General features: G+C 45.5%; 1 protein-coding gene across 10 annotated transcripts; it reads right to left on the bottom strand.

Moving 5' to 3' along the window:
* On the bottom strand, window positions 1-25,898 carry TTF1 (transcription termination factor 1). Of its 10 annotated transcripts, none has more exons than XM_055083030.1 (11): window positions 24,667-25,709; window positions 21,285-22,312; window positions 19,741-19,967; window positions 17,975-18,160; window positions 16,766-16,844; window positions 13,326-13,456; window positions 10,117-10,351; window positions 7,526-7,615; window positions 5,623-5,688; window positions 1,326-1,411; window positions 1-211 (listed from the first exon to the last, which is right to left on the bottom strand). In XM_055083030.1, exons 2-11 carry the CDS (start codon window positions 22,292-22,294, stop codon window positions 99-101), a joined length of 2,223 nt encoding a protein of 740 aa, XP_054939005.1. In that variant the 5' UTR covers window positions 22,295-22,312; window positions 24,667-25,709; the 3' UTR covers window positions 1-98. The 10 variants fall into 10 exon arrangements, 8 of the variants coding, with proteins under 8 accessions (XP_054939005.1, XP_007101521.2, XP_007101523.2 ...); XM_007101459.4 differs by lacking the exon at window positions 24,667-25,709 and adding an exon at window positions 25,848-25,898 and having other exon boundaries at window positions 119-426; XM_007101461.4 differs by having other exon boundaries at window positions 119-426; window positions 24,667-25,704.
* Window positions 25,899-27,389: the final 1,491 nt, after the last annotated feature.

The following is a 27,389-nucleotide window of genomic DNA, read 5'->3' as shown; positions in this document are numbered from 1 at the left end:
ATTTTCAATATAATGGCACAGAAAATATTAAATCAACTCATGCACTCGCCTTTCTTTTCACATTCAGACAAACTTGAATATGAAATGTGAATCAATTTTTAATGTTCCACAATGTTATTATTTTCATACCCTTCCCTTGGCTGTTGCACCTTCTTCAGTAAAATCAATAGTGAAAATAGCTTTATTGACACGTATATAAACACAACCAGACCTAGAAAAATGGACAAGAGAGAGTATCAGCCGCCTAACATTTTTCATCTCCGTCTTCTCCCTCACTGTCATCGTCACAATAAAAGATGTCTCGAAACAGGAAGACTGGCTTGGGGGTTGCCGGGGTCTGGATCTCAGTCCCTTTTTTCTCCATCTTCTTCTCTAATTTTGCTTTAAGCAACGGTAGACTAGTCTCGTAAAGGTAGTCTATAATCTCTAAAGAAAAGAAATTGTATCTTGAGACGATCTGACAAAGCCTCTTCCCAAGGTCAAAGGACGGACGGGGCGGACGATGACAGCGCGTTGCTACTGGCATTACTGTGTGCAGGACCTGGCTCTAACTGCTTTACCCATAGTCACTCATTCAGTCCTCTCAAAAATCCTACGAGGTAGGCACTATTGTTCACCCGTTTTTCAAATGAGGCATAAAGACATTATGAAACTCATCCAAAGTCATAGAGTCAGGAGGGCAAAGCCAGGATTCAAACCCAGGAAGTGGTGTCTGCTGGACGCACGGGAGCATTTTGTCACACACTGCAGGGCGGAGTGTGACCCGAACCAGTGGTTCCCAAACAATGATGCTAGGCAGGCCACTGGCGACTCACTTGTGAGCTCTTTGGAGAAAAATCTAGCGTCTGGACCCAGACTAGAGACTAGGATCGACTGGGTCTGGGATGAGACTCAGGTATGTATCTTTTTCCCAAGTTCCCCACCTGACGCCGATAGTCCAGGTTTGGGAATTACATATGTAAACCACCTACAAATGGCTGCAGAGAAGAAACTGTATCTCCAGTTTTTTGTGGATCAGTGTGTGTGCAGGCATGTGGTGTGAGCGTGTGCATGTGACCATGTGCGCTGTGCAACCCAGAAGCACTCGCGGCTACTCACCCAGTGCTTGCTAAACGCCCGGCGGCCTGGTGACCACACTTTTCAAGCTCATTATCTCATTTAGTACTTTTGAAAGTCCTGTCAGGTAGGGGTTATAATTTGCCAATTTTCACCGTTTTCCATTTGAAGAATCTGAGGTTCCCAGAAGTCACTACCCAAGGTCACACTACCAGCGTTGTGTCCCCATATGCTGCGTTTTTAACTATTCAGATATCGAAAATACTGACCTGGAAAAGTCTTCTTCTGCCAAAAGGGAACACAGGTAGCTTTCAGCTTATAAAATTTAGTTTGGACATAAGATGGAGGAACATCCCTTTAGAAAGGAAAAGGTGTCAGAAAGTTAGTGGCAGTTTAAAAATTAATCATTTCAGTCCTGTGTACTAAGTGCATTGACTGAGGGGTGGTCTACAGACCTAAATAGCTTTCTTAATCCTCATGTCTACACATGTGAGAAAAATAAGACACACATGAAAAGCTATTGTTCATCTGGTTAAACACACACACACAACAGGAAGAAAAACAGCAGTACAGCAAGACGGATTCTGTCTAAACTAGAATAATCTAAACTACCAGTTGGGAAGACAAGGTGTAACACTAGCTAACAGGGGCTGATGCTAACGTGGTCTTCAGCACCACCCTGAGGGCTCTCCGCAGAGCAACAAATAACCCTCACGACCACTCTGCGAGGGGGCTCCTATGCTTATCCCTCGTTTCGGAGCTGGGGAAACCGAGAGAAGATGGCCAAGATCTTACAGTGAATAGGGAAGGGCTGGGACTTCAATTGGGTCCACTCCAAATTCTACTTTTTTCTTTTTTTTTTTGATATCGGTTTTTTTATATGGAAGTATAGTTAATTTATAACGTTGTGTTAGTTTCAAGGGTACAGCAGAAAGATTCAGTTATACACATATATGTATATTATTTTTTCAGATTTTTTTCCATTATAGATTATTACAAGATATCGAGTATAGTTCCCTGTGCCATACAGTAGGTCCTTATTGTTTATGTGTTTCATATACAGTAGTGTGTATATGTTAATCCAAGACTCCTAATTTATCCCCCTACCTCCCTCCCGCTAACCCTTTGGTAACCGTAAGTCCGTTCTCTATGTCTGTGAGTCTATTTGTGTTTTGTAAATAAGTTCATTTGTATCCGTTTTTTAAGATTCCACATAAAATTGATATCATATGGTATCTGTCTTTCTCTGTGTGGCTTACTTCACTTAGTATGATCACCTCTAGGTCCATCCATGTTGCTGCCAATGGCAACATTTCACAGACCCTACACTCTTAACCACTACATTTAGGATAACTACATATCTGTCACAATGCAAAGGCAGGGGTCTGGATTTTTTTACTTTACAAAGCTAAATAAAGTGGATGCTTACGATATTCTGGTGAGTCAAATCCATTTTCCATTTGCAATAAGGAGGACGGAAACAACCACATCTTAAATATTGTTGTAAAGTGAAAATCACTAACTTCACTTCCTGGGCACTCACTTCCTAAGCCATAAAAGCGTGGCATATTTGTTTCAGTAGTTAATTAGTTGTTATATGATTAGTGGGAATAATTGGATCTGCTACGTATGTGGAAGCACAAGACGGCTGGGCTCTCTCTACCTCTTCACGGCAGCAGCTGCGCGCTGCATGTGCACCGCGTGCCACGCACTGCCTCCTTACTGTCGTCCTCATCACGGCCCTGTTAAACCACTTCGCAGATGAGGAAACCACGCCGCAGAGGCAAGTGAGGGAATGACCTGCCCCAGGCCGGCTAAATTATGAGCTGAGTCCCAGGACTTGACGCCCGGTCCATCTGACTGCAAAGACCAAGTTCCAGGGCATCTATGCCTTTCCTCTTCCCACGGCGCCCTGCGCCCAGGTTGTTCTGCAGATCAAAGCTCAGGCTTCAAGAAGTAACAGTAACTGATCCGGGCATTTCCAAACAAAGTAGGCGTTACATCTCATTAGGTGGAGACGCTTTCTTTAAAATCCTGCCTAAATAATTCACAAGGGAGGCTTAAAGAACCTGAAGAGACCGAACTTTTAATGTAATTCTTTTCACTGTTTTAGTTCATTATTAAAACTTTGAGGATGTACTATTTCCAATGGTATTTGACTGGATGCCATGATGTCTGTTTTACAGCTTTGAGATTGCTAAACCTTAACCGGAACAATCAATATTTAAGTATATAATTCTACTTAAAATCATTAAAAACCCACTTTAATTTAAGAAATGTGATCTGAGGCAATGTCACAAGATACACAAACATTTATTGGAAAAGTCAGATTTTTCAAAAGCGGTTTGATATTACAAAGGGAGGGACCTGTCGACCTGAGTACTTCTTAGGATGGGAGTTGGTGGGGTACACAGCAGGACACCCTTCCTTCAAAGCCACTAACACCCTCCCCTCTCAGGGACCCACAAACCCAAGAGCTGGTGCCCTACCCCTGAGACGAGCTAGAAGAGGAAAGGGTTTGGAACCACGGGCATGTGTCTGTGACTCCCAACGGGGCCTGCCACGAAAAGATTCCAATTCTCCAAGTTAAAAAAAAAAAAGACTGACTGTTCTTTGTCCATAATCCCGAGGTGTAAATAACTAGCCAGCAGAACCAGTTTACACCCTTCTTAATGGATCAGTGACAACCTCACGCCAGCAGCCACGTTTCTGAAAGGCAGCCAGGCTGCGGCAGCCCTGTTGCCCTCAGCACCCTTCCCAAACTAAAGGCCAGACAGTCCCCCAACATCCCCACCTCCCAGAGCCCACCAACCCCCGAGCCCCGCGATGCTCAACAATTTGCGTTGCTTAGAGGGACTGTGCTTTGCCAGCCAGCTCTCCATTGCTTGGCTAGCAGTGAATTCAGGTCTTCAGAGCGGTGGCCTCTCCTCCAGTGGCAGGAACTGAGTGAAAATGCAAGGACCGTGGCGATGAAGGGAGACAGCGACAACTGATGAAATCTCACCCCTTGGATGAGAACTGCAAATGAACAGCACACCGAAACCACTGAGGGAAACCCGAAGAGGAACAGGAGCTTGATGTGGTCTCAAAATATCTCCCCGTGGCCATTTCTTTCCACCAAGAGGAAAACTTACTTTTCTATAGTGGGGCAGTGTGGCAGAGGCCGCCAGAGCCAGGGGATCAAAATCAGAACCACATGCCTCACGATGGGATGTGACCTGGTGACAGAAACACAGCCTCCCCCGTGACTGATTCCCACGTAAAATACAAAACCCGAATCTAACGGTGAGGAAGCGTCCGACAAACTCCCCAACTGAGGCAAGTTCTCCAGAACGACTAGCCTGTGTTTTCTCACAATTTCAATGTCATAGAAGACAAAGGCATCAACAGATACACACTACTGTGCATAGAACAGATAAACAACAAGGACCTAGTGTATAGCACAGGGGACTTTATTCAATATCTTGTAATAACCTATAACGGAGGGACTTCCCTGGTGGCGCAGTGGCTAAGAATCCGCCAGCCACTGCAGGGGACACGGGTACGAGCCCTGGTCCGGGAAGATCCCACATGCCGCAGAGCAACTAAGCCCATGCACCACAACTACTGAGCCTGTGCTCTAGAGCCCGTGAGCCACAACTACTGAGCCCAGGCGCCTAGAGCCTGCGCTCCGCAACAAGAGAAGCCACCGCAATGAAAAGCCCGCATGCTGCAACAAAGAGTAGCCCCCGCTCGCCCCAACTAGAGAAAGCCCACGCGCAGCAATGAAGACCCAATGCAGCCAAAAATAAATAAATAAGATAATAAATAAATTTTTAAAAATCTATAACAGTAAAGAATCTATAATGGAATCATTTTGCTGTACACCTGAAACATTGTAAATCAACTATACTCCAATAATTAAAAAAAAAAGAAAAGGAAGAAGAACTGCGGATTAGAAGACACTAAGGAGACAGACCCTGGACTGGATCTTAAATCGGGGAAAGTGTTATAAAGGACATGACTGGGGCGACGGGTGAAATTTGCATGGGGACTGTCTTTTAGACAACCGTAGTGCATCAGTGTCAGGTGCCCTCAGTACGATCACCGTGCTGATGCAGAATAACAGCCTTGCTGAGGACATGTCGTCCACCACTAACACTGAAATGGTTAAGGGGAAGAATCCTATTTCCTTGTAGAAGAGGGAGCGGGAGAGGGAGGGAGGATAAAGTCAGCGTGGCAAATGGTAAAAGGCTAATTATGGGCAAAGGGACAGTGGGTTCTCCGCCCCAGCCACAGCTGGTGTGCTCCTTGAAGCTTTAAAGAGACTCTGCACACGTTTCATTCACTCTTCTCAGGTGTCTTGGGGTGGAGGTGGTGGTTGGAGCGGAGGGAGGGTTGGTCTGATTTACCTGGTCCGGTACTTAGACAGGGCATTCCCAATACATATATACACAAATACAATTTATAGATGAGCTCCATAGGCAGCAAGAATTTCAGTCCTGTTCTTCAAATCTGAGAGGCAGTCGTTTATTAGAACTCCTCTCTGATTTTTTCAGTAGCTTGATATTAAACAAATGGCCTTACCCTATGGTGCTAGCAAGATCTTCCCAGTCTATTTCATTAACATCTTCCACATTTATTTCATACAACCTATGAGAAAAAATTAAAATTAAGTTTTCAAGCCAAAAACCAAGATGATGGACATCTTCATGGACTCACAGAATATTAAGAGCTGGAAGGCCTTAGCGTGTTCACCCCTGTTCCAGCTCCCTTGTTACACAGGCCCAGTGTCATTGGCATGCTAACCCAAGGTCAGCCCAAGGTCATGGGGTGAGCTACAGACCAAAAAATCACCCTTCCTCCTCCTGAGCCCTTGGTATCTCCCACCAAGCCTAGCAAAAAACACAACTTCAGGGGTTTCCCTGGTGGCGCAGCGGTTGAGAGTCCGCCTGCCGATGCAGGGGACGCGGGTTCGTGCCCCGGTCCGGGAAGATCCCACATGCCGCGGAGCGGCTGGGCCCGTGAGCCATGGCCGCTGAGCCTGCGCGTCCGGAGCCTGAGCTCCGCAACGGGAGAGGCCACAGCAGTGAGAGGCCTGCGTACCGCCAAAAAACAAACAAAAACACAACTTCACAAGGAACTATATTCAATATGCTGTGATAAACCGTAATAGAAAAGAATGAAATATGAAAAAGAATATATATATGTATAACTGAGTCACTTTGCTGTACAGCAAAGGTTAAACACAACATTGTAAATCAACTATACTTCAATTAAAAAAAAACAACAACAATACAGGGACTTCCCTGGTGGCACACTGGTTAAGACTCCACACTCCCAATGCAGGGGGCCCAGGTTCGATCCCTGGTCAGGGAACTAGATTCCACACGTATGCCGCAACTAAGAGTCTGCATGCCACAACTAAGGAGCCCGCCTGCTGCAACTAAGGCACGGCGCAACCAAATAAATGGATAAAATATTAAAAACCAACCAACCAAACGAACAAACAAAAACACAACTTCACCATTCAATGTAGACACACAAGAGTAGTAGTATACATGTGTACTCAGCACTTACTATGTGACAGACACTGGGTTAAGACCTTGATACCCACTAATCCATTTACCCTCAACACCACCTGATGAAGCTGGGGGATTATGTCCTTTCCACAGGCCAGGAATCAGGGCGGAGAGCTCGAGTCATTGGCTCAAGGTTTCATGACTCACAGGCGGTACCCACATTGGAACCCTGGCCTGCCTGACGTGAGATGCCCTCCTTGGCCCTGCTAGTCTCTGCTGTCTCTCTGGTAGAGGAGAAAAGGGGGAGGGCAACCCCAGCCAGGCCAGCGTGGAGGACGAGGAAGCCCACCAATGACGGAGAAGCAGGCTTCCTGACAGAGGGCAAGAATAATGAAGCTGGACAGGGCGGCCAGAATCCAAAGGCTTCTTCTGCTCTTTGCTGCTCCTCATTGGACACGAGCCCAGGCCCACTGGACTCGCAGACTTTGTAAAACAGGTCCACGTCTCCCTGTCCATCAGGGGAGGGAGGACTCTGCACGGACCAGGAACTCAAAGACAAAACTGAAGACCAAGCAGCAGTGACACCAACTAACGCGTGCTAGAGAGCAGCAGACCTCGGCCTGAAGTATTTACCTCCATTTTCCAACGGACAGAAGTAGGCAATGTCTACGTGAGAGCCTTAAAGACTAAAATAGCTACGTTTACTGAGCGCATGCTACGTTTTACATGCATTATTTCATTTCTTCTCCCAATGACACTAAGAGGCAGGTACTGTTATTACCATCCTCATTTAAGATGAACAAACCAAGACCTAGAAAGGTAGGAAACACGTCCAAGGTCATGCACATAGAAAGTGCTGGAACAGGAATATGAACCGGGGTAATCTTACTGCAGATTCTGCTGTTTAACAACTACTCTTTGGCTAGAGAGAAAAACAGGTAAAATATCGGCACTTTCTACTTCTGTACCTTTCAATGAGGTTGATCTTGGCCTGCAGGGCATTAGCTCCCCGGTATACGTCCTGACCATTTGTCATCCTCTTGGTTAGAATTTCCGTCCTACATTGAAAGAAAGAAAAACAGTTTATTTTCAGGGGTAAAGTTTCCACTAAAATGTCCTTGGTTTTCCTCATTTAAATTGTCCTTACTCAGAACCACTTTATAACGTTCGCAACTCACCACTGCTAACATTTACCACCATCAAGAATATACCTTTCAAAATTTTTTTAAAGTGGGAAAGGGTAAATAGAGATAGAAAGTTGATGGTTATTGAAAATGAATGATGGATACAAGGAGTTCTAAGTTGGTGTGTGTTACACAATTTCCATAATAAACAGTTACAAAAAAGGAAGGAGGAAAAAGAATAAGCCTGCTTGCAGGTGCTAAAGGGCGCTGTGTAAACTCAAGTTATTTTTGCTTGTTTATAAAACAGAGAGACATTGCTCTTATTACCATTATAGCTGCTGAAACACCAAATTACACAGATTTAGTAAAGTGATCGATGATTCAATGACTCCTCTAAGGCCCAAAGTTCATGGCTGAGGGAAAGGGTTCCCTGAAGTTCCTAATGAGAGCAGCAGCCCAATTAAAAATATTTAAAAAGTGCTTCTCTTGAAGGGTGAAATTTGTCACAATCTGATGGACAGATCATGAGCTGTGACATTTACTTTCTTGAGAAGGGAGGTACATGACGCACACGCACAGAAACTGACACTGTTTTCACTAATAGTCGCCCACGTTCACTGGTTTGAAATGTACCCGTTGATGCCATTTCAATGTTTCATGAAGTAAATCTATGTTCAGCGTTCAAGTTTCCTACTTTTTTCTTCAAATTAAAAAAGAACCCTTGCATGTTATTTAATTATGCTGATTCTGAAGCACGGCTCCCCTTCATCATTTCTCTTTTAAGACACCGACATATCATCTTCCAACTGAGGCTTTATAACCCACTCCTTTTTGTAAAAAATTAATTAATTAATTTTATTTTTGGCTGTGTTGGGTCTTCGTTGCTGCACGCGGGCTTTCTTTAGTTGTGGTGAGCGGGGGCTACTCTTCGTTGCAGTGCACGAGCTTCTCACTGCAGTGGCCTCTCTTGTTGCAGAGCATGGGCTCTAGGCAGGCGGGCTTCAGTAGTTGTGGCACGCAGGCTCAGTAGTTGTGGCTCACGGGCTCTAGAGCGCAGGCTCAGTAGTTGTGGCGCACGGGCTTAGTTGCTCCGCAGCATGTGGGATCTTCCCGGACCAGGGCTTTGAACCCGTGTCCCCTGCATTGGCAGGCGGATTCTTAACCACTGAGCCACCAGGGAAGCCCCCACTCCTTTTTTTAAGTCTAAGATATAGGGGTAGAAAGGGCGCTGGTTTCTCCATATTACACACTTCGCCCCCCAAACATTATCTGTCCTTTGGAGCTTATTTCCTGAGGGTAGTCTTCTAGTAAAATAAATACTCTACAGCAGAACTGTAAGGTATATAAACAATACACAGTATAATCTAGGAGTTTGCTTTTAACGTACAACACGCCCACTCTGGATTTCATTCTTCTTTAGTGGTCAAGATGATGGAGCCCCCTTTATGCAGGAGGTCTGGGTCGTGGGCTGTAGAACCACTGCTTCAAGCTGTCATGTTGCAGCTGAAAGTTGCAGCTGAAAGTTAGCTCGGAAACCCTCCAGGGCTGGGAAAAGCTACATTGGGCAAAGAACATGCAGCAAGATCTAGACTGAAACTACTCCTTCGTGATGGATGTACCTAAAGATGTGCTAGGATGAAGAGTATGACTGCCCTGCTTTTGATGAAGACAGAGGAACTGCTGAATTAGAAAGCAAAAGTAAAAAGGTGGAGCTATTACTGATCACTACGCTTGTGATTTCCCTCCTAAATATTCAGACATTAATTTTGGTTTTTTTTTTCATGCTATAAATAGGTAACAACCTTGTTTTATGAAGAAAGGGACAGAGTGAAGAAACCAGAAGTCAATATTCAATATTAAGAAGATTCCAGTTCTGTTTACAAAACAGAAACAGACTCACAGATACAGAAAACAAACTTACAGTTACCAAAGGGGAAAGGGGGCAGGAATAAATTTGAAATTGTGGATTAGCAGATACAAACTACTATATATAAAATAGATAAACAACAAGGTCCTACTGTACAGCACAGGAAACTATATTCAATATCTTGTAATAAATTATATTGGAAAAGAATAAAAAAATAATATATATGCATAACTGAATCACTTAGTACACCAGAAACTAACACAACATTGTAAATCAACTATACTTCAAATAAATACATAAATAAATAGAATAAAAAGGTTCAAGTTCTTTATGAAGAAGCCACACAATGAATCAGGGTTGGTTAAATGCTAACTTAAATCAGCTATTGATATTGAAGTGGTTGGAGCAGCAGATTAGAGAGGATCATTCTTGACCTACTGTAAGGCTCTCCACGTGCCAGTTACAGATATCCTTAGTAACCTCAGCAGCCCACCCCTCTCCGGAAGTTGCTGAGAGAGGGGCAGGGAATGCATCTTGTTGAAATTTATGTAAGAAGTCTCAAACTTACCACTTACTTTTACACTGCATCCAATTCCTGGTTTCCACTTTAGCCTCCACTTCTACCCAGGATATGCCTTTGTAGAGTTTTTCCCGAACAATGGACAGGCGGCCTTCAGGATTCTTTTGGAGTTTAGAATCCATCTCATTTAGCTCCTGGGGAGACATTTTCTTTAGAATCACTTCTTCAACAGCCTTGATTAGTTTCTGGGTCTCCGTCTTGCTCCAAGCACCATGATTTCTTTCTGTTGACATAAAAGGATGGTCTTTAAGTTGCTGATCTATTTGCTTTCAAACACAATATTAACAACAAAATGATAATGAGGGATATCTGTCATTGGACATCTCTCCAAACCCACAGAAGGAACAACACCAAGAGTGAACCCTAATGTGGACTGTGGACTCTGGGGGGTTAAGATGTGTCAAGGTAGCTTCATGGATTGTAACAAATGGACCACTCTGCTGGGGGGTGTTGAGAATGGGGGTGTGCTGTGCATGTGTAGGGCAGGGGATAAGTAGGAAGTCTTTGTACCTTCCTCTCACTTTAACTGTGAACCCAAAACTGCTCTAGAAAAATAGTCTTTTTTTTTTTTTTCTTAATTTATTTATTTTCTTTATTTTTTTGGCTGCGCTGGGTCTTAGTTGTGGCACATGGGATCTTTGTTGAGGCATGTGGGATCTTTTGTTGCAGCGCGGGCTCTTTGCTGTGGTGCACGGGCTTCTCTCTAGCTGTGGCGTGTGAGTTTTCTCTCTCTAGTTGTGGTGCATGGCCCCTGTAGTTTGCGGCACAAGGGCTACAGGGCGCGTGAGCTGAGCAGTTGTGGAGCGCGGGCTTAGCTGCCTCGCAGTCTGTGGGATCTTAGCTCCCCAACCAGCGTCCCCTGCATCTGAAGGAGGATTCTTTACCACTGGACCACCAGGGAAGTCCCAAAATAAAGTTTTTAAAAACAAAAAGATAAATCAGACACTTTTCAGAAGACAATGGGCAACATCTCAATTACACAAACATAAAACTATCAGTTATGGGCTTCCCTGGCGGCACAGTGGTTAAGAATCTGCCTGCCAATGCAAGGGACACGGGTTCGAGCCCTGGTCCAGGAAGATCCCACATGCCGCGGAGCAACTAAGCCCATGCGCCACAACTATTAAGCCTGTGCTCTAGAGCCCGCATGTCAGAACTACTGAGCCCGTATGCCACAACTACTGAAGCCTGCGCGCCTAGAGCCCGTGCTCTGCAACAAGAGAAGCCACTGCAATGAGAAGCCCGTACACCGCAACAAAGAGTAGCCCCCGCTTGCCACAACTAGAGAAAGCCTGCGCGCAGCGATGAAGACCCAACGCAGCCAAACAAAACAAAAAAAACTATCAGTTACATGCAAATCAAAATGAAACTATGAAAGTGGTTTCATAGATTCTTTTTAGGAACCAATCACACACACACACACACACACACACACACACACACACACACACACACACACACACAAAACCAACTGCAAAAAAAAAAAAATCCTTTCCTGAAGCAATCTTTTTTAACTTCGAAAAAGCTGTTCTTCCTGTTTCTAAGAGTAATACCTCCTGCAGGAAATTGTGAGGTTCCCAAACATTTAGTGGGAAGAGAATAACCAAACAACTTTCACATTATATACGTAACTCTCCCCGAGAGTTTCTGGAGTGAAATTAACAGCTGCAATGATGCCACCACAGTACTTGATGAAGAAGGCACCTGTGAATTTCTTTTTTTCTTTCTTTTTTTTTAATATTTTGCACTCAATAAGCTTTCTATTTTTTTTTTAAATTTAAAAAAATTTATTTGGCTGTGTTCGGCCTTAGCTGCAGCACATAGGACCTTCGTCGTGGCGCGCACGTTTCTCTCTAGTTGCGGAGCGTGGGCTTAGCTGCCCTGCAGCACGTGGGATCCTAGTTCCCCGACCAGGGATCGAACTCGCTTCCTCTGAAGTGGAAGCGTGGATTCTTAACCACTGAACCACCAGGGAAGTCACGGCACCTGTGAATTCCTAAAGCCAGTCCTTGGTGCAGGGCGTCAAAGCCTTCTACGATTCACTCTTCTTGTCTAGAGGCTCACAGTCATGCTAAGGAAGAGGCCGCAAACTGGCAGGCTACAAATATCTTTGATTTGGCCTACAGAATGTTATTGTTACTATTTCCCCAATAACAATTTGGATGAATATTTAAAAATCAAGAGAATCCCAAGAGGGGTTTCCCTGGTGGCGCAGTGGTTGAGAATCCGCCTGCCAATGCAGGGGACACAGGTTCGATCCCTGGTCCGGGAAGATCCCACATGCTGCGGAGCAACTAAGCCCATGCGCCACGACTACCGAGGCTGTGTTCTAGAGCCCATGTTCCACAGCAAGAGAAGCCACCGCACTGAGAAGCCCGCGCACCGCAATGAAGAGTAGCCCCTGCTCGCCGCAACTAGAGAAAGCCCGCGTGCAGCAACGAAGACCCAACGCAGCCATAAATAAATAAATAAATTTATTTAAAAAAAGAGAGTCCCAAGAAAAAAAGATCTTGATTTCACACACACATGCAAATCCAGATGTTTGCTTTACTTCTTGGAAACTGGCAGAAGTGGCTGCGCTGAGTCTTTGCATGGCACCGGTGGCCGGAGTTGGTGGCACAAAAGGCGTGGTCTCCACCACCTCAGAGTTTACCATGTGCGGACATGCAGACGCCTGCCTGGGACCCGCTGCATGGCTCTGCCTGCAGGGCCGGAGCACATGAGCCTCTGGGCTGAAGCTAACACCCACTAAGGACTGTCTTCTGAAAGCAACTGGGGATTTTTTAATGTGAAGAATATAACCAAGGAAGCTTTTTATGAAAGCAGAGAAGAGACAACAGATGACTGACACTGGTTTTGGGAAACGTCCCTGACTAACAGGCCCTCCCTGTGATGGTTTCCCTGGCCACCTGGGGGATGGGACCTTGGTGGCCCAGGCTCTCCTGCCCACCGGCTGAGTGGGTTTCAGTCTACCTGGCACTTAGAGTCACACTGAAAGCTACTGAAATAAGGTGTGGCAGAAATCAGTCTGGTGAATAAAGGCTACATCAATATGCATGAAGAAATAAATGAATCAGTAAGAGAATGGCTGAAAAAGTGATGACTCTCTCAGAAGACAGGCCTGCAGTGATGCCTGGGCCCTGGGCCGCTGTGGGCTGATTCGTTCACCCAAGTGGGCGCTAGAGACCACGACTTACGACTGCTGATCTGGGAGAACTTCAGGGCCACAGAGAGGCTACTTCGAGACACCATCTCGCCAATCTTTTTCCAGTCGTTTCCATGGAGGGACTGGTATATCTTTAGCTTCTCGGTATCTCCTTTGCTATACCTTAGAGGAAGGGAAAACAGATCACAGCTGAGCATTAACCACAAGCTTAAAACCACCGTTCTCACTGCAGCATGCTGCGACGCTGGGAGAAAACCGTATAGGGCGGGCTGTCAGGAAACCTGCTCAGCGCAGTCCTACCAAGGACCCGAGCCCAGATACTTCCTGTCTCGGCATCTCAACCATGAACATCCTGTCAGTCAGTCACCGCAGTCCCTGGCTCACTTACACAGAGGCCAGGGCAAATAATCCAATCATGCTATTCCCCAGCCAAACCCAAAAAGGCTTCACACAATAAAACCCAAACTTCTGACTGTGCCTGCAAAGCTCGGCGCTCCCTAAGTTCAGCCCCATTGGCCTTATCGGCCTTTCTCACCTCGGAGCCTCTGGACCTGTGGTGGGAATGGCCTCCCTCCACCGCTGGAAAGCTCCTGCAAGCTCTTCAGAAGCAGCTTAAATGGTGCATCTTCAGAGAGGGCTTCCCTGACCTCCTGGGTTGGAGGTGTCCTGCTGTCCTCTCCCACAGGACACTTTGCTGCTCTCTCACTGCCCCCGTCACCACTGGCAACTGTACACTCGTGGCTTCCCTGGTTTATCTGACTCTTCGTCTAGGCCACCACTGGCCAATGGAAATATGAGCCACAGATGTCATTTAGAATTTTCTAGTGGTCATGTGAAAATTAATTTTATTTAGTTTTTTTTAAGATAATTTATTGGCGCATGCAATTGGAAAGTCCAGATAGAGGTGGGCCCTAGGGTTAGCTTAATCCAGGAGCTCAGTCAAATCACCAAGGACCACCTTCCACCATTCCACTCTGCCTTCTTCCATGTTTTTGGTTTTTTTTTTTGGCAGCAGCATGCGGCACGTGGGGTCTTAGCTCCCCAACCAAGGATCGAACCCACGCCCCCTGCCGTGGAAGCACGGAGTCTTAACCACTGGACCGCCAAGGAAGTCCCTAATTTTATTTAGTTTTAATGAATTAATAACATATTTTATTTAACTCAATATATTAAAAATGCAGCCATTTCAACATGTAATCAGAACCTAATAGTATGAATGAGATACTTTACATTCTCTTCTCCACACCAAGCCTTCTAAGTCCATTGTATACTTCACTCTTCAGCACATCTCAGCTTGGACTAACCATAGTTCAAGTGCCCCATGGCCACATGAGGCTGGTGGTCGCATGGATGGACAGCACAGCTCTGGAGGGGGAGTCCTCGGAGGGCAGGGACCCTGTCAGTTTTCTACACTTTGGTACCCATAACGCTTGACAGACAACAGATGCTCAATAAAGATGTGACAGGGACTTCCCTGGTGGCGCGGTGGTTAAGAATCCGCCTGCGGATGCAGGGGACACAGGTTCGACACCCTGGTCTGGGAAAATCCCACATGCCGCGGAGCAACTAAGCCTGTGAGCCACAACTACTGAGCCTACGAGCCACAACTACTGAAGCCCGTGCGCCTAGAGCCCATGCTCCGCAACAAGAGAAGCCACCGCAATGAGAAGCCCACACACCGCAACGAAGAGTAGCCCCTGCTCGCCGCAACCAGAGAAAGCCCGTGCGCAAGAAGATCCAACGCGGCCAAAAAAAAAGGACAGCTGTCATTAAAAAAAAAAAAAGATGTGACAGATGCCTTAGCACAAATCTGTCACGGTTTAAGGAAGTTAAGATGCAGGAATCCCACATAAAAGCAAATATATTAAAAGAAAAGAACTAAAGTGCACTATAATATACGTGGATTTTGAGATTAAACATCTTAAATGTTTAAGGGAAGAAAAAGCCATCTTTATGACATTTTATAATTCCTTTTTGGGGGGAGGAAGAGGCGCCAGCAGTGGTAGTTTATGTTATTACTAATGCAACACAAAAGGAGCCCTAGTAAAATGCTAACCATTTCTAATGAGGGTGATCCACAACTATCGTGGGACAGTAAGATCCTAGCATTCTCAGAAATGTATCTGAAATGCAGAGCATGGTGAATAGAGATGCGAAATCCTTCACCGTTAAGAATCAAGCTTTTTAGCAGTTTCCTTTACAAGGCAGGCAGGGTCTTCCTGAGATTTAAAGCAAGACTTAAAGGTACCCCTGAAGCAACAAAAAAAGAGGACATGAGAGAAAAACAGAGTGTACAAAAAAGAGGAAACAGGTGTACTGACCTCCATGGCCCCTTGGAGCCTTACAATTCTTTGATTTTTGACTTTCTATGGTTTTTTCACTTAAGAGTTCCTTAAGTGGGAAAAATACTTTAAGGGTAAATGGTCATCACAACACAATTAATATGGTACCAATGAGTGAACTTTATTAATCAGAATGACAGACTTTCATTATTCGAAAAATGTCATTTCCCACAGTGATGTAACAGGTAGAAAGACATGTTGCCTCATTCATTTACCAAAAGCATCTTTTTGGTCCCATTTAAAATGTCACCTTTAGTGAATTTCCTTAAAGTACACAGCGGGGGCTTGGGAAAAAGGGAGGGCAGGTTTCAGCCTGGGTGGAGGCACCTTTCCTCTACGTCAGGTTTATTTCTTCTGGTAAAAATTTTTAAAAAGAAGCCAAGGTCATATCAATGTTCAGTTCTGATAGTACCTATGTCCTGATTTAAAATCACGGCGCTAAGCAGGACCCAACTGGCCCTGCCAGATTCACTCCATCTGCCTCCTAGAAGTGAGATCAATAGTTGAGCCCTAGGTGGCCGTCTGGGCCCTCAAGGGTAGGAGCTGATGCTTTCTCCCTCATCCCTTTGTCCTTAAGCGGAGTCCTTTACCCACCACTGACGCTCGGGCTACATCTGTTTTATTTGGAATGTTGAAAACGGACCATAATTGGGTATTTTACTTAGGAAAAAAGGGAGGAGAGAATGGCCACTGCCACATGAAGCTCTGCATTGATGCTACCAAATCACACTGAAATGACCTCACACAAGTGCTCACCCCCCCCTTCAAATACTGAAAACCCAAAGCACTGGGCTCAGTGCTGAAGGGCACACATCACGCTGAGAAGGAATGTCTGGGTTCACAAGGAGCTTACAACTTAGGAGACTGCTGAGGAAACTGCATGGGTAACGGTGAGAGGCAGTGCGTGGAGAATGCTAAAATGAAAGCATAAAGTAAAAGCCAGGGATTTAGAAATGGGAAGATGACAGAAGATTTATTCAAGAGGTGGAAACTGAAAGGGTCTTCAGAGACATACACCTGACGACACATCTGGTGTCACACGCGAAACTCTTCACGATTTTGTTGTGTACGTTTTGATTTACAGTATCAGCAAAGACTAGAGAAATGCTCTGCTCAAGTTTTTTCTTACCTGCCTTTGTAATTGTTGACATCAAACATCTTCTTTGCTCGATAGTACACGAGCTTCCAGGGCCGGGCAATGCCCTTACCTGAAGTCGGAAGAGAGGTGGTTAGAGGCACAACCAGAGTGTGGCATGAAATGCAGTCGCAATTATAAAAAAAACGCAGAAGGGCCCCTTTTTACAACACGTGCTACCCTAGACCCCAGGTGGAGGCTGCGGTTTCCTATGTCCTGCAGAGAGCCATCTTGGGGAGCAGATATACAAAATCCCCAGTTTCCTTGGCAATCTCTGAAAACTAGATGCTTAGTATGTAGAGGCTCTAGCTTCTGGTCTCCTAAATTCATGGAAAAGACCCTTATTGGCAAAGGGATTTCAACATAATCTGAATTAGGGGGAAGGGGGGCAGAGGTGGAGGACGCAAGCCAGCAGCTCTCCATAAGATAAACAAAAAACCTTTCCAAATGAATAAGCTTTTTTTTTTTTTTTTTTTTTTGGGGTATGCGGCTCCGGACGCGCAGGCCCAGCGGCCACGGCCCACGGGCCCGGCTGCTCCGCGGCACGCGGGATCCTCCCGGGCCGGGGCGCGAACCCGGTTCCCCTGCATCGGCAGGCGGACGCGCAACCGCTGCGCCACCAGGGAAGCCCCAAATGAATAAGCTTTTTCCTGCTTTGCCACTCTAAAGATGAAAGGATCCCCCAGCAGGGGCTCATTGTTCTGTTTTCCTTTGTGCATTCCACCTAAGAAATTATCCTCTTTAAATTCAAGAGAGATTTTTTTTTCCAGTCCAAACCTACATTGCTTCATGACCTTCTACCTTCCCCAGGATACCTCCAAGAGGAGGGTTCCAGCTCAAGGCACAAATATGGCTCTACTTAAAAAACTTCAGAGACTCTGGCGTATACCAGAGTACTTTGTACAGTATATGCAAAAAATACACAACAGAGGACAAGAAGAGAAACCAAAACCGTAATTGTTACCAAGTAGGAAGGCTGGAAGCTGATCGTCTAATTTGTGAGGAAACCTGTAAAAGCACTACATGAACACACTCCAAATCCCTGAACGTACAGGCTGGCAATAAAAATACTATTAACGTAGCAGCAGCTAACGTGCACTGCATGTACTGGACGGGTCAGACGCTGTGCTCAATACTCACCGCACTTATCTGTGTAAGGCTGGAAGGCTATGGATGGTCAAGAGGCCACAGTTCTAGACTTACCGATGTGCAATCGAAACGAGTATTTTCTTTTCAAGTCGGTGATTAGAGATTTCTCCTCTGGGTATCTGTCGGCGTGCAGCAGCTTGTCTGCATTCCCGATTCCTGTGAGAGACAGAAATTCTTGCACGTTTTTCTCTAACTGCTTATTTTCCTTCACGGAAAACTTGCCAAATTTAATAGCGACACCTAGGATTTGGGGCAGGAGAAAAAGGTACACAACTGTCAACAATGAATGAAAGCGAACCAACGTTTGGCCTTTAGCAATTACAACAGCACCCGTCAGCTCCTCCCCGCCTGTCTGTCGGGGAGTAGCCCCTGCTGGTGCCCTTGACGTTCGCTCTCCTGCAGAGTTCAGCCTAAGTCACACTGTCCTCCCAAAGTCTTCCCTGGTCATTCTACTCCAATGTGACCTTTCCTGTGTCGTCAATTCCTTTTTACACAGTTATTTAAGAAATAAATTAACAGTAATAGATATTCATTAAAAATTCAAACAGTATTGAAATAAAAGTTTAAAAGAAGCCCCCCCCCCCGCTTCACTCTCCTCTGCCCCTCCTCCCCGCAAGGCAGTGCTGGGAACTGGTCGGCACAAACATGAACATGTATATTCTCTACGTATATATATTGGGGGGAGGTGGGGACAACGTCACTGCAATTTACGTACTATTCCTCGTCATAACTCAAAGCGCTCAAGTCTCATCATTATTGACTGCATTACACAGTACATTTTCCCAATCTTAGACTTATTTTAAAAATTTTTTATAAAATACATACTCATAAAAATTTCAACTTAGAATACAGAAATAGGGGCTTCCCTGGTGGCGCAGCGGTTGCGCGTCCGCCTGCCGATGCAGGGGAACCGGGTTCGCGCCCCGGTCCGGGAGGATCCCGCGTGCCGCGGAGCGGCCGGGCCCGTGAGCCGTGGCCGCTGAGCCTGCGCGTCCGGAGCCTGTGCCCCGCGACAGGAGAGGCCACGGCAGAGGCAGGCCCGCGTACCACACACAAAAAAAAAAAAAAAAAAAAAAAAGAATACGGAAATAAAATGGGGTCCTTCTATAGATATTGCTCTATAAATTGTGTTTTTCTGGTTCAATTTGTCTATTTTTTTTAAAAACTCATCTTATCAACATGATTAATTTCATAAGGCTAAGGCCCCTCTTTCTGCTTTTTTCAATGACCAGAGGCACTGGGCCTCACACAGCAGATACTCGTCAGTAAGCACTCCTCACTTGCAGTACACAGCCTTACATTCGTAGTTCAGTCTGAAACCCAGTAAGCTTTCCGGGAGGTTCTTGTAACACAGTGAAATCAAGAAGGAGACCAAGCTGGGGGTTGCCTGAAGCCATGCCCACTACAACCAGCTCACCCTTAAATGAATATCCTTGAAATTACACCTCATCAAAGCTGAGGAGGTTGATATATGCATGTTTTAATTTGATTTCACTTGTGCCCCCCTCCCAGTGTCTCAACCACTTAACCATCTCCCCCTCTTCTTCCAGGCTTGATCTTCTAGTCTGTGGATCACCTGGTTCCGTTAGCCCCGTTTTTCCTCGCCTCCCCTACCAGAAGTTGGGCAAGGAAGAGGAAAACTAGTGCACTTCATTTTGGTAATTTTACAGTGCAGATAACGATTCTGGACGGAGATAAAGCTGAAAGTGGCTAAGTGATGCTTTTTGTGAATCTATAAATCTGAATCGCTCACAAAAGAAAGTCAGGGCTAGTTACGCATACAGAAAAGTTCAACAAATATTCAAGTTCCACAAGCTTACCCTGGGCTTTAAATTCTTTAAAGCGCCCCAAGTCATCCCGATACATTCGCCTAATTGTAGTGGCAGCCCTCTCCTTGATATCAGGGATGAACTCCTGGAGCTGCCTCACAGCGGAATCCAAATCCACGTCTGAATTATCTGAATCTCTCGAATCTTCAGATAAATATTTGGTTTCAGGATCTTTAGCCGACTCCAAATTGCTTTCTTCTTCATTTGTAGGTTCTAACCTAAGGAGAAAAACTGATTGATTAACATTGACAGGTCACGTGCCCTAATGGCTTTCAGATTCTTTTCTTACAGTGACTCTCCCTTTGACTACAACAGCATTAAAGCTGGAAGGGATCTTGGAGTTGATTCAGTCTGTGATGTCTGAACTCTTTAATGCAGCTTTACTAACTTGGATACACCTCAGAGGCTGCCTGGAAGGTATACATGTCGCCCTAAGCCCTATTTCCACCAGGCATTGCTTCTTATGTTACTATTTCTCAACTTTATTGTTTCAGATATTGACTTCCTAATAAGCTCAGCCCTCTTCTATGCCCATGGATACTCAAGACACCAACCCGCCACCAATGAGTTATGTTTTATAATAATGGTTACTAATTAGTTAAGTCAATATTCAGGGTTTACACCGTTACAATTGCTTCCTTGCAGTTAACAATGGCCACATATTTTCCCCTTGGCAGCATAAAGAAAACATAGTTTTCTATGTATCTATCACTAATTCATTCCCGCAAACTTTCTGCCAGATGTCCAAAGCTGCTCTTAGTCAACTGCATCAGCTAACCACCCAGACAGGAAACGGAAACAAAACAAAAACAAAACTGTATGCATTTGTCTGAGCAAAGGGTCAACAGCTTTCACAGGTCCAGAGCCCCATACAAGTTAAGAACCACAGGCCGAGAACATTCCTGCCTCATTATCAGTGATCTAAAAATGTCCCCAATGAGATGGCACAGAGGATGATGTGAGTTGGGCCCTCTGCCATTTAACTTCTATGTGAAACTATTTTAAGCCAGGACAATCTAGCAAATGTAAGAAAGTCACAGAGAAGAAATGGGGAGAAAACCTGTCCCGACTCCCATAAAGTGCTTTAAAAAAATTCCTGCATCTATTCATCGGCCAGTATACTTAAATGATAATTATATAACTAACGATATCTAAATTTCTTTTATTAGGGAGAACACTAATTCAAGTTTTTTTCCTGTTCCGTAACATTCTAAGTTCTCTGATCCTTTCCCCTATCTCTGTACATATAGACAAGGTCATTGTGAGGTCTTAAAATTCTTTTTAAACTTATACATAGAATTTCAGGGCTGGAATAGTTCTTAGTGAAAACAGAATCTAACTGCCTTATTTTCTACATGAAGAACGGAAGGTACCTGCCAAGTTACTCAATTAAATGTGCACGACATCCTATACATTTGACGGTCTATCTCTTTATGACTTCTGCCACTTACTATGGCTGCGCTGAACAGAGAGGTAATGGGCAGACTTCACACCCAAGACGCACACCATCAGAAGGCTCAACACCCGCACGTTACCTCTGCACCTCTTCCGAACAGGCCTGGGGTTTCTCCTCTCGTGGCCTGGGTTTCGCACTTTCTTCAACCAAGGTACCATTACCTTCCACTGAATCAAAGAGCGTGTCCTCAGAGCTCGTCCTGAGCACTGAAAAATCACCGCCAGGTGCCACGGCAGCATCAACAAAAGATCTCTTCTTCCTTTTCTTCGACTTTTTCTTGAGGCCACTGGATTCCTGATTGCCCCCTGCGGTCCCGACCTCACCGAGCCCCTGCGGTCCCTCTGAGTCTATGTTCTCAGCGCTCTCAGGCGCAGGCAAGGCCTCGAATTCCTGGTCACTTGGACGCTTCCTCTTTCTTTTCTTAGACTTGCTGTGACCTGCAGACACTGGTAGTTGTGCAATTTCACCTGCTTGGCCCATGGGAGGCTGGGGTTCCTGCTCTTGGGATTCTGATCCGGGCAGGATGACGCTTGCACCCAGACTTTCCTGGGCAGCATCACAGGATGCAACTTTCCTCCGATGCTTTTTATGCTTTTTCTCCCGAACTTCATCATGCAGCTCTGACGCATTTTCACGTGACTTGGTAACTGAATGCGGTTCATCTGCTTCAGGCCCTTTTGTTGGCTTTTGCTCCTTGCTTACATCAATGTAAACGACATCGACATCCTTTCTAAAATTCTTTGGTGTGTTCTCAACGTTTTCCTTATCCACCAGGACGTACGCAATACCTGTTTCCTCATCGACTCCCAAAGCACCTTTTCTTCTCTTTTTATTCTTTTTGGGTATAGAAGTAGCCTTTTCAGTCTCATCGCAAATTTCTGATTTTTTCAAAGGAGAAGAAACAAGATGCTGGGCATCCTTTCTCTTTTTTTTACCCTTAGTTATGTCAGCCTGTTCATTTGCCTGGGGGGAGTCTCTGAAACTTTCATGGGGATGCCTCCCATGTCTCTCCTTACGCACAGAATGCTTAGTCTTTTTCTTGATGAAAACTGGAGTGTGGGTTTCCAATCTGCTTGATTCTCCTTCCATTTTACTCCTATAGGGAAACTGAAGCACATGGTTTATTTTTGCAGAGCATTTTAAACGTTAGCCTCAGGAGAAAAAAAAAAAAAAAAAATCACACAAAAACGAAATTGCAGGACAAATGACAAGCCTGGAGTCATGATCATAAATTTTCTATTATTCTAAATGCGTAGCAAGCTCACTGTAATTCACTTGTCTGGTTCCACTGCCTTACGATATGGAGAAAAAAAAATAGTTAATTGAGAACAGTGCTCTGCCATGATCGGGCCCTTGCTCCCCCACAGCCTCATCTTCTACCTCTCCTCTCAAACTCTGTGCTCCAGCTACACATGCCTTTTTTTTTTTTGGTTCCGCAAACATACTCCAATCCTTTCCCTGGCTTGAGGTCTTATAAATCACGACTCCCTCTCTCTGGGCCGCTCTCCACTGTCTCCTACCCCTCCCTGTCTCCTTTCATCCTTCAGAGCTTGGTTTGAACATCCCTTCTTCCAGAAAGCTTTAAAAGAATATAAACATTATGATACCATGCATACTACGTTAAGAGAATATAAATGTTATGATGCCGTGTATATTACGTTAAGAGAATATATACATTATGATGCCACATACGTTACATTTAAAACACAAAAAAATTTCATGTATCTTTTCTGAATGGATACATACGTAAGTAAAACTATGAATACAGCATAGGAATTATAACTGGTAAATTCAGGGATTAGGGACAAGTAGAGAGCCAGTTTCTCTTATACCTGTAATCTTTTATTTCTTAACTGGAGTAATGAGTACAGGGGTATTTGTTATAGTTTTGTCTACTCTTATTTGTCTACTCTTTTAAAGTAAACTGAAATAGTTCACTTTTTAAAAAGCAAGGGGCAGAACAAGAATACAGACTGCTTTCACTTAAAAACAAGCATTAAGGACTTCCCTGGTGGCACACTGGTTAAGAATCCACCTGCCACTGCAGGGGACACGGGTTCGAGCCCTAGTCTAGGAAGATCCCACATGCCACAGAGCAACTAAGCCCTTGTGCTACAACTACTGAGCCTGTGCTTTAGAGCCCGTGCTCCACAACAAAGAGTAACCCCCGCTCACCGCAACAAGAGAAAGCCTGCGTGCAGCAATGAAGACCCAACACAGCCATAAATAAATAAATAAATTTATTTTAAAAAAACACAAGCGTTAAAACAAGCAACTGAAGGATGTAAACGTACTGTTTAAGTATTTACCAAAAAAAAAAAAAAAAAGAGAGAGAGAGAGAAAAGAAAGAAACCTTTCCTGACCCCTTGAGCTTGGCCCATTCCCCAAATGATATACTTTCATAGCAAACTATTTCTCTTTTGTAGCATTTAGCCCAGCTGTCCCCAGAGCGCGGACATCAAGTATCCACTGACCTCAAACTAGAAGGTCGCCTCTTTGAGAAAGAGGCTGAATGGGCCTCGTTAGTGTCCAACAAAAAGTCCAAGTTCTGCAATAAGTCGGAATGAAGTTTAATAAGGCTCCAATGTCAATTCTTATACAGAGCACGTGCATTCTGGAGTTTAAGTACAGGAATAGAAATGTACTTCACAAAAGACATGGTTAAAAATATAATTTTACAAACACATCTTACAACTCTCCTTGCTCCGTATTGCTTCTGGGTTTCAATTTTTAAGATTTTATTTCTCTGCAACTAAAAGTAATACTAAAGGTAATATGTTTACATGGTTCAAACATCAAAATAACTGTCCTTATTTCCCCTCCTTTCTCACAGAGAAGGTAGCATCTGTATATTCTGATCTGCATTTTGCTATTTTCACTTAACAACAGATCCTGGAGACCTCTCTGTGTCAGTGGTCTTTCAAGTCTGAATGCTTAAACACATTTTCTACAGAAGGTACCTACTTTCTCCTAGGTAGTCAAGAAGCTGTAAGAATTGTCTAGCTGGAAGGATGGGGAATAACAAACATATGGACTGATACCCATAAGCCAAATCTACCAGCCCCAGGATCTCAACTCCAACGGAGGCACCAAGAGCTTTGGTTAAGGCCTTCGTCCCTGGTGTCACCCAGAGATGCACAGAAACCCCTTCTTAACCCACTTCTTTGCAGCTTCCGCCTCCAAGACTCCCCCCCTGAGACTGCTCCAGTTAGAGTGCCCATGACCTTCAAGCCACTAAATTCAAGAGATACTTTCCTGGCCCATCTTTCAGGATCTCTCTCTCTCTCTCTCTCTTTGGCTGCACCGCGTGGCTTGGCGGAATCTTAGTTCCCCGACTAGGGATCGAACCCGTGCCCCCTGCAGTGGAAGCACGGAGTCCTAACCAATGGACCACCAGGGAGTTCCCTCAGGATCTCTCAATAACAATGAACAGAGCAGATAATTCCTTTTAATATATTTACCTTCCATTAGTTTCTTTCTTTCTTTTTGTAAATACCTTGTATGCTTCTCCTTCTGGTCTCTTGAACTCAGCACCACGTTTTAAATATACAGTCACTTCCCACTAAAACCTTCTTATGGCTTCTCCATTATTCTTTATAAATTTATTTATTTTATTTTATTTTTGGCTGCGTTGGGTCTTCGTTGCTGCGCGTGGGCTTTCTCTAGTTGCGCGAGCGGGGGCTACTCTTCGTTGCGGTGCGCGGGCTTCTCATTGCCGTGGCTTCTCTTGTTGCAGAGCACGGGCTCTAGGAGCGCAGACTTCAGTAGTTGTGGCGCACAGGCTTAGCTGCTCTGAGGCATGTGGGATCTTCCCGGGCTAGGGCTCGAACCCGTGTCCCCTACACTGGCAGGTGGATTCTTAACCACTGCGCCACCAGGGAAGTCCCTCCATTATTCTTAAGATAACAGTCCCAAATCCTTACAGACCTACCATGCCCTTTATGATCTAGTCTAGTCCATGCCTACCCCTCCACCTCTCATTTCTCCCTGGGTTTCAGACATCCCGTCTTCTTTCCGTTCCCAGAATACACCATGATCCTTCTCGTTATCAGGGACTTTACAAAAGCATCTCATTTTCCCAGGAATGCCTTTCCTCCGTTACCTTTCTGCGCTATAACTGGTCTAAGTTTCAAACTCACTTTCTCTAATTCCTTCTGGGTCCCGCCTCCTCGTTACAATGTTTCTCAACAATGCAGCTGCTTCCCTACTGCACTTCGCTCCGTTGGGACATAACCGGCCTCCTAAGGGCTGGGGTCTTCTCGTCCGTCTGGTTCCCAAATGGTTCCCCGGCGTTCGATATATATGGATATACATTTATTCACACTTATTCGGAACATACCACTTCCCGCCGTGCAGGGACGTGCCCAAGCCTGGTCCCGATCCCCTCCCCACTTTGGGGTGCCCTGGAGACCCTGCTCTGTCCCGGGGTGGGCGTTCCGAGGCTGAGAGGGAGGAACGAACGAGAGGTTCCCGAGTGGAGGGGCTTGGAGCGGCTGCGGAGAAAACAGGCGCCACCCCCATCCCTGAGGACCTGGGCTAAAGGCGGGCCTCCGGGGAGATGAAGACAGCAGCCACACACCGCTCGGTTCAGACACGCAAACTGGAAAAAAAGCCGGAGCAATTACAAAGCGCTTTCTCCTACCTTCCGAACGCGTCACCCGCTGCCTTCCAATCCGGAAGTGCTGGTGTCGTGGAAGCGGAAGTGGTTGCGTCACTTCCGACCACCCCCCCACCCCGCCTCCGGCGTCGTGCTGCCGTAGCAGCTCGCCGGCTGTGGGGCTGTGACTCGCGTCGTTTTCTGCCCAGTTTGTTCCCGGGCTTGCTGCGAGTGGGGTGGGACAGGGTAGAGCGTGATCCTAAAACTAAGAAAGTGGGACAGAGCCCTTCCGCCGACTTGCTCATTCATGCATGTATGCCATTTATTCAACAGTTTTTTTTTGCTGGAGTATGTCTGCAGTCTAGATGCTGAGGGCTAACCTGAGGAAGACAGAAAACAAACTAATCAACCAAGATAATTTCAGATTATCCTTTAAGGAAAATAGATCAGGGTACTGTGATGGGGAGCGACTAGGGACAGTGAGCTAGGTTAAATAGTAAGGAAGTCTCTTTGACGAGTGACAGTTGAGTTCTAAATGAAAAAGGTGAACAAAAATCGATGGAAGAGTGTTCCAGGCTGGGAGCAAATCCAGAGGCCCTGAACTTGGTTGCTGGAGGAACTGAAAGAAGGCCAGGGTAGCGGGAGCACCGTGAGTGACGGGGACAGAGGTAAGGGGCGCGAGTCTAATGCACATTGAACTTAGGTGGAGGTTAGAGGTAGAAGAAGCCTTGAAGATCTATTCCGATTCTCCCGTTTCCACTGAGTCCTGAAGAAACTTAGCTTATGATTAAAAGTAAAGCTTTAAGCAGGCCGTCAAGTCGAGACCAGTATACACGCCACTCAAACTTTTTTTTTTTTTTTTTTTTAGTGAGTGAGTTGTTTTTTTAAAAAATTTATTTATTTTTGGCTGTGCTGGGTCCCCGTTTCCGCGCGAGGGCCCTCCCCAGTTGCGGCGAGCGGGGGCCACTCTTTATCGCGGTGCGCGGGCCTCTCTCTGTCGCGGCCTCTCTCGCTGCCGAGCACAGGCTCCAGACGCTCAGGCTCATAGTTGGGGCTCACGGGCCCAGTTGCTCCGCGGCATGTGGGATCCTCCCAGACCAGGGCTCGAACCCGTGTCCCCTGCATTGGCGGGCAGACTCTCAACCACTGTGCCACCAGGGAAGCCCTGCCACTCAAACTTTTAGTCTTACTGCAGAGGGAACACAATCACACCAGCAAAGAGATTTCTCATGGAATCCTGTAACAACCCCCTGTTGTAGGAAATCTTTATTAGGTAATATCAGCCGTACTTGGTGGATGAGAAAACTAGGGCTTCGTGTAACTTGTCACAGGGGAACTTATGTGGCCCCAGCTAGGATTCAAACCTGTGATCTGTCCACTACTCCAGTATCCTGCGCCTTGCTGCACCACCTGACTTCCTCCGTGTGAGCTGCCAAGCAGCTTTGATTAAAAAGCGCGCAACACGCATTTACGTGAAAGTCTGAAAGTGAAGCAGACTAGAGAAACCGTAAAGCGTACATCATACACCTGTCACCACCCAAGGGCCGCTTCAGGCCTTGGATGGACAGTTGGAAGTCTGTCTGCTTT

This window comes from Physeter macrocephalus, unplaced genomic scaffold (assembly GCF_002837175.3).
Source record: "Physeter macrocephalus isolate SW-GA unplaced genomic scaffold, ASM283717v5 random_487, whole genome shotgun sequence".
Taxonomy (NCBI): Eukaryota; Metazoa; Chordata; class Mammalia; order Artiodactyla; family Physeteridae; genus Physeter; species Physeter macrocephalus.
This window is presented reverse-complemented; position numbering and strand designations above follow the sequence as displayed.

Bases quoted from the DNA above. Each gene is read 5' to 3' on its own strand.
- TTF1 (XM_007101459.4), bottom strand. From the start codon at position 22,294: ATGGAAGGAGAATCAAGCAGATTGGAAACCCACACTCCAGTTTTCATC. The intron at 10,352-13,325 runs GTAAGTCGTGGT...TTATGTCAACAG, and splicing joins GTTCTCCCAGATCAGCAGTC to AAAGAAATCATGGTGCTTGG. The intron at 1,412-5,622 runs GTAAGGCCATTT...TCCTTTCTAAAG, and splicing joins GATCTTGCTAGCACCATAGG to GGATGTTCCTCCATCTTATG.